The sequence below is a fragment of the Cynoglossus semilaevis genome, chromosome W (assembly GCF_000523025.1).
Source record: "Cynoglossus semilaevis isolate Cse_v1.0 chromosome W, Cse_v1.0, whole genome shotgun sequence".
NCBI lineage: Eukaryota > Metazoa > Chordata > Actinopteri > Pleuronectiformes > Cynoglossidae > Cynoglossus > Cynoglossus semilaevis.
Genome location: NC_024327.1, coordinates 12,230,805 through 12,237,922, shown reverse-complemented (window position 1 = coordinate 12,237,922; position 7,118 = coordinate 12,230,805). Strand labels below are relative to the sequence as shown.

The window sequence follows — 7,118 nt, the reverse complement described above, 5'->3', positions numbered from 1 at the left end:
GAGGGGGGTAACCTTTCACCTAGTTCTTGAAGGGGGGGTTGTCAAAGGGTGGGGGTATGGGGGGTCATCAATCTTTTTGACACAAAGTGTATCCTATCTCTCTCTCTCTGGACCATATGTTTTCTGTGAGACCACTGAGAAAATTATATCAAAATTATTCGAAATTGTTTTTAAATTTTTTAAGGTTATATTTTTTTCATCCTTTGGCTGGGTTATATATTAAAATTAAAATGATAGACTTATGTATTCAAATACTAATTACTAATTACTAAATACTAATTATTTCAAATGTGCGGTATTTTCACACTGACAGCCGCTAGAGGGCACTGGTGCGACTGATATGCCGGAGCGACGTACGGTCCGGAAAATACCGGAATTTGTTCTTACTTACTTCTGTGTAATGCAAAATATCACTGAAGTCACTGTGACTCCTGGGCTTAATGGTTTATTCAGTTACTCTCAAAAACTGCAGTAGTATTTCAAATGGTGTCATGGTAACAAGTACAAATATACGCTGAGATCTCAAATGGTTTTTAAAATGCTGAGAAATGCTCGAAAGCATTTGTCACTTTGAATGCTTTTACTGTGAGCATAATTACATGAAGCACACTACATTAGGCACCCACTGCTGAGCAGCTTTAACTACATTTTAATAAACCACTTAAATTCCCAACAAGGGAACTTAGCTCATAGCACTATACAACTAAATGACTGGGTCATAATTGGGTCGGTCGGTCTTAACAATGTTCATTTAGGCAGCCTGGGGATCGGTCATTGTCCCCTTGTCTTTCTGGTTTTAATTAAAACACTGGTGATGATGTGACAGTGGCTGGGATCATAAACAGCAGCATCTTATTGGTGCTGTTTATGACACTGTAGTACAATTGTCAGGTTTAAGTTGGACATCATACAAAATATATTGTTTGGTTGTTAATGTGTTTTTATTTGTATTATTATTTTATTTGTATTCCCTAATCATCATTGTCCATTGATAAGTGCTTTCAACATTATGAAACAATAGAGCTGCTGTGGAGCGAGTCAAAGTGTCACAGTCGTGATATGGATGGAATATTTTTTTTAAGTAGGAGGACAATAGACTGGAATTTTGCATCAACAATGCTCAGTTTCACCAATGTTCTGTAAAGCAGCCAGGAGGATCACTCACTGTCTCTCTGTGACTGGTGCATTGTCTTGGCTGCTCTCCGGCATCACCTTCAACAGCATGGGAATTCTCCCCCGCTGCTGTTTCTTTTGGCCTGCAGAGAGCCAGAAAGACCTCATATGAGTGATGTCTAAACAAAGTAACACAACAGGAGTGGATTGAGGGTTAAATAAGTGATAAGACAGCAGATAGTAAAGATGACATACACATTTAACTCATAACAAAAAGTCAAGCTCCATATAGAATTGCCTGCTCCTTCAAAATGCATGTAAATTGTCACGATGAGCCATCGACATGGCAGGAAGCAGGCAGTACCCAAATGCAGGACTGGTGCAGGTAGTTTATTTCAAAGATAAAGATTCCAAGATTTTGTTGAGATAACACTGAAAAAAGTGACTCAAAATGTTAAAACAAAGTTGAATAATTTCCATGAAAGTTATAGACGGAGAGAAATAAAGAAATATTGTGTGAGAGAGTGTACAGAATGAATAACACGCAGTGTGTTGTTTGTGTTCTGCAGTCAAAAAAAAAAACTTTCAATAATGGTGAAACAGATAAAACATATTTTACCTAATTAATTTAAAATTAAAATAATGTATTGTTGTTCTCTCCGTATAAATAACATAATCACGTTTAATTGTTTTCTATTAAGCTACCATTTCTCAAATCAAACTTTTCATTTATTTTTTAAGGCTGTTAAATAAACTGTGGTCTTGTCCCATTTGCAATATTTGCTGCCCTCTTGTGATATAACCATGTATGACTACCTTAAAGATATACATTGACGCTTGTTCTGAAGTTGTGGCGTCTACTCTCTTTGCATTTTGTGTACATCCATTTGTACCCACAGAGCTGGACAGACGTTTGCAGCAGTTATTCAATTAAATTAACAACACAATCCAAAGCGTTGTATCCCTTTCAGGTAACAGAACGTTTCGCGTGCACACCTGAAACGTTTTTTTTTCATGTCCCTTGTAATATGCGTATAATTATAAATCCCTGATTTGTTTTTGTAAAGAAGTCGGGATTTAGATATATCTTTCTACATAACTATCTATACATTTCCATCTAAAACTGTAAAGCAATCACCTGTTCAAATGAACAGTTGTAATGAGTTCGGCGGAAGCGGATGTACGGTGCAGTGTACTATCCTGTATCGTCAGCGTTCTCGCCACAACGCAGCTGGTCTTGAGCAATGAGCCGAGACGTCGCTCCATCCTCTTGGCTCGCTGGAGTTCGCGGGAAATGGACCGTATGTCTGAGTGCTTTGAGCACCATTAGACTTGTAGATCATTCCTAACTCTGACATGGTATAACTTTTTTTTTCACATTGATTCGTAGCAACCTGTTGAGGTTTCAAACGGCGTAAGCACACGACAAAAGCACCGTCTTTTACCGTACCTCTGCTTTCTACTCGCGCTGCTATGCTAACACAGCTTCTTTAGCTGGGCTTCCACATTGGCTAACAGTAGCACCGCTTCATGCGAGCAGAGACAACACTGGTGAGTAGAGATAGACAAAGAGGTTACTGCTGTCAGACACTGAAGAGAAAATGAGTGTCTTCAATTTAGACCGGTTTCGTTTCGACAAAAATGTGACGACGTCAGCAAACAAAGAGCAGGGCAACGGTTTCAAGAGTCCGGAGTCCGAGAAGGAGAACAGACCAGGTATTACCCGATGTCGGAACTGCCTACCATGACTGAAGGCAAATGTGACAGTGCTTATTATTAACATGTAGCACCTCTGTGTGTCGCAACTGTGGTCATTTAATCATGGAACTCAATTTTCAGTAATTTAAAGTCCCTGTATTGTATGTAGTGTTGATGTAATATAATGATCTCCATCATGTTACAGCTCTTGATTTAGGGGTCTGTTCTGGCGGGTTGGTGTACATCTTTGAGTGTAGTGTTGGCGTTCGAAAAACATAATATACTGTTTAATGGCCACAGGCGGATCACTTAAATTCCATCACTGCTTTTGTAGTTGTTAAGTGCAAAAGTGTCAGCTTTATTGTCAATTCCACCATATACTGTAGCTGGGGCATACAGATGACTTAAATTGCAACCCCGAAGCCCCACAGTGCAACATTAGCAAAGCAAAATAAAGAATATAGACATGGTAAATATCAAGCAAACTAAAAAACAATATATATATAATATACAGACATGGACATTTGTTGGTACCCTTCTGTACCTTCTGTAAGTAGGAATAAATAAGAATGTACTGAAAATTAACTAATGAAAATCAGACATTCCTTTTGAATTGTGGTTCAACAGAATCATTTTAAAAAAACAAAATAATGAAACCGGCCTGGACATAAATGATGGTACTCTTAACTTAATATTTTGTTGCACAACCCTTTGAGGCAATCAATCATGCGATTTCTGTAACTCAATTAGACTTCTGCACTTGTCGACAGGTATTTTGGCCAACTCCTCGTGAGCAAACTGCTCCAACTGTCTTAGGTTTGAAGGGTGTCAAGTTTATTCTAACATATATGATGACAAAGTAACAACACAAAAGACATCTTGATTTTTTACTTGCAAGGGGAGAGTGCAGCTTACTCTTCTGGCAGTTTCCTCATCAACTCCGAGTAGCCACACCCTTCCTCTGCACTTTTATTGAGTTTATAAAAGTCAGATTACATATTATGTGATCGTGTGAGTGAGTATATGAATGGGTATGGAGTAAGAAGGTGGGTGTGAATGGGGGTGTGACTGTGTCTGGTAATTTCTCCATCAGTCTTGAGCACACTAGATTATAATATGAGAAGCAAACAGTTTCTTAAAGTGACAGTACAGCACGAAGCAATGATAATAAATCAAATTCTTCCAACAAAGGGTGTCTTCTCCAGACTGCATGTTTCAGCTCCTTCCACAAATGTTCAATAGGATTTAGATCAGGGCTCATAGAAGGCCACTTCAGAATAGTCCAATGTTTTGTTCTTAGCCATTCTTGGGTGTTTTTAGCTGTGTGTTTTGGGTCATTATCCTGTTGGAGGACCCATGACCGACTGAGACCAAGCGTTCTGACACTAGCCAGCACATTTCGCTCCGGAATGCCCTGATTGTCTTGAGATTTCAGTGTACCCTGGACAGATTAGTAGTTCAGTAGTCTAGATCTACAAATACACAATGCAGCTCCTTCTGACCTTCCCTGTACTTCTCCATCAACATCCTCAAGGCAAATATTGCATCTGTGGTACTCTTCCTAGGCATGAAACCATACTGTTGTTCACAAATCTCCACTTCCTGCCTCAACCTAGCTTCAACTACTCGTTCCCAAATCTTCATTGTATGGCTCATCAACTTTATCCCTCTGTAGTTGTTACAACTCTGTGCATCACCCTTCTTATGAATTGGCACCAGAACACTTTTTCTCCACTCATCAGGCATCTTGCCAGTCTCTAAAATTCTGTTAAACAAACCAGTCAGGAAATTTACTGCCACTTCTCCTAAACACTTCCATACTTCCACTGGTATGTCATCAGGACCAACTGACTTTCCACTCTTCATCCTCTTCAGGGCTTTTCTAACTTCATCCTTTCTAACCTGATCTACCTTCTTCCTACTAGTCTCTGGCTCCTCGTTTCTACTTTCCCTTTCATTTTCCTCATTTAACAACTCCTCAAAGTATTCCTTCCATCTTCTCAGCACACTTTCCTCACTTGTGATCACATTCCCCTCTCTGTCCTTAATCAACCTCACCTGCTGCACATCCTTCCCAGCTTGATTTCTCTGTCTCGCCAATCTATACAACTCCTTTTCTCCTTCCTTTGTTTCCAAACTCTCATACAACTCCTCATATGCCTTTTGTTTGGCCTTGGCCACTTCCCTCTTCACCTCCCTTGTCCTCTCTTTGTACTCCAGTCTGTTCTCTTCTGTTCTGTCACTGTCCCATCTCTTCTTCGCTAATCTCTTTCTCTGCACACTCTCCTGGATCTCCTCATTCCACCACCAGGTCTCTTTGTCCTCCTTTCTCTGCCCAGAGGACATACCTAGCACCTTCCTACCTGTCTCCCTCATCACTGCAGCTGTAGTCTCCCAATCATCTGGGAATATCTCAACACTACCCAGAACTGCCCTTACTTCCTTCCTGAAGTCTTCACAACATGTCTCTTTCCTTAGTTTCCACCACTTGATCTTCTGCTCTGTCTTCACTCTCTTCCTTTTTGTCACCTCCATCGTCATTTTACACACTACCATCCGATGTTGTTTGGCTACACTCTCACCTGCCACCACCTTACAGTCTCTAATCTCCCTCAGATTACATCTTCTACATAGAATATAATCTATCTGTGTGGACCTGCCTCCACTCTTGTAAGTCACCCTATGTTCCTCTTTCTTTTGGAAATATGTGTTTACCACAGCCATTTCCATTCTCTTTGCAAAATCTACCACTGCCTGTCCTTCTACGTTTCTCTCCCTAACACCAAACCTGCCTATCACTTCCTCATCTCCTCTGTTCCCTTCCCCTACATGACCATTTAGGTCTGCTCCAATCACCACTCTCTCTCTCCTGGGGATACTCTCTACCATCCAATCTAGCTCCTTCCAGAACTTCTCCTTTTCTTCCAACTCACAGCCCACCTGTGGGGCATAACCACTAACAACATTAATCATCTCTCCTTCTACTTCTACCTTCACACACATCAACCTGTCTGACTCTCTTTTCACCTCTACCACATTTCTTACATATTCTTCCTTTAGGATCACCCCTACTCCATTTCTCTTCCCATCTGAACCATGATAAAACAGTTTGTAGCCTCCTCCAATGTTTCTAGCCTTACTGCCCTTCCACCTGGTCTCCTGCACACACAAAATATCTACTCTTCTTCTCTCCATCACATCAGCTATTTCTCTACTTTTCCCTGTCATTGTACCTACATTCAAAGTTCCAAACTTCAGACTAACACTTCTATTCTTCATCTTTTCTCTTTTTCTCCTAACCAAACGCCCTCCTCTTCTTCTCTGTCTCTGACCAACAGTAATCCAATTTCCATCAGTGCCTTGTTGGTCAACGGCACTGTTGGCGGTCGTTGTTAACCCGGGCCTCGACCGATCTGGTATGGAAATCGTTTTATTGATCTGCATATTTGATTTAGCTAAACATTTTACGCCGGATGCCCTTCCTGACGCAACCCTCACCATTTATCCGGGCTTGGGACCGGCACTATAAACACGGTTTCGTGTACCCTCGTGGCTGGCTTGGAATCACCAATAACTGTGATGTTATACTGTAATTGTTTTGTTGGCTATAAAATGTATTAATGGGAATCTTCAGGGTTCATCACAGTTTGTTTCTAATTCTTTTTGTTTACATCCTATATTAGTGATCATAGCCCTGGTGGTTTCTTTGGTAATGTGGTTTAGACGGTAATACTTTCTCCAATATCACCTGCCAGCAATTGAAAAGCATCAGAAGGACACTTAATATCAGAGCATCAGCAAAGAAATTGTTCAAATGTTTTGCAGGAGCTGTTTTTTTCTCCCATTATCAGTTGTTTCCAGAATTACAGTAAATCCATTAACGTCTAAAATAATATTTTCAGAAAAAATGAAATCCAACAAGGCCCCACCAAAGAACAGAGGAGTTGACTCAGAGGATGAGGTTCCGTCACCACCTAAGATCAAAGTTGCTTCAAAAAAGAGATTTGTGTAAGTGTCTCCTGAATACCCATCTGTTGGTATTGATTTATAACTGTGACTCATTCATAGTCTTCATGTTTTTTTGTTTTTTTAACAGAAATCCAAAACACAAACTATCCATTCACACAATATCAGACGATGAAGGCAATAAAATGGAGGATAAAATAAACAGGCTTCTGGAGATGTTTCCAAGGTTGACAAGGACACAGGTTCTGAAGGTGAAACTTAACATGCATTTAAGGCTACAAATTAAGAGTCTCTCAGACTTTCTATGTATTAATGACTTGATAATGTTTATTTTATTTCAT

General features: G+C 40.1%; 1 protein-coding gene across 1 annotated transcript in view; it reads left to right on the top strand.

Moving 5' to 3' along the window:
- The first annotated feature begins 2,298 nt into the window (after nucleotides 1-2,298).
- LOC103397224 (SWI/SNF-related matrix-associated actin-dependent regulator of chromatin subfamily A containing DEAD/H box 1A-like) overlaps nucleotides 2,299-7,118 on the top strand; it is an 18,238-nt gene continuing 13,418 nt past the window's right edge. Inside the window, exons 1-3 of the mRNA XM_017042706.2 lie at nucleotides 2,299-2,829; nucleotides 6,714-6,819; nucleotides 6,908-7,028. Of these exons, the coding sequence (XP_016898195.1) occupies nucleotides 2,715-2,829; nucleotides 6,714-6,819; nucleotides 6,908-7,028 (342 nt within the window). The 5' untranslated portion in view covers nucleotides 2,299-2,714. The remainder of the gene's footprint in view (nucleotides 2,830-6,713; nucleotides 6,820-6,907; nucleotides 7,029-7,118) is intronic.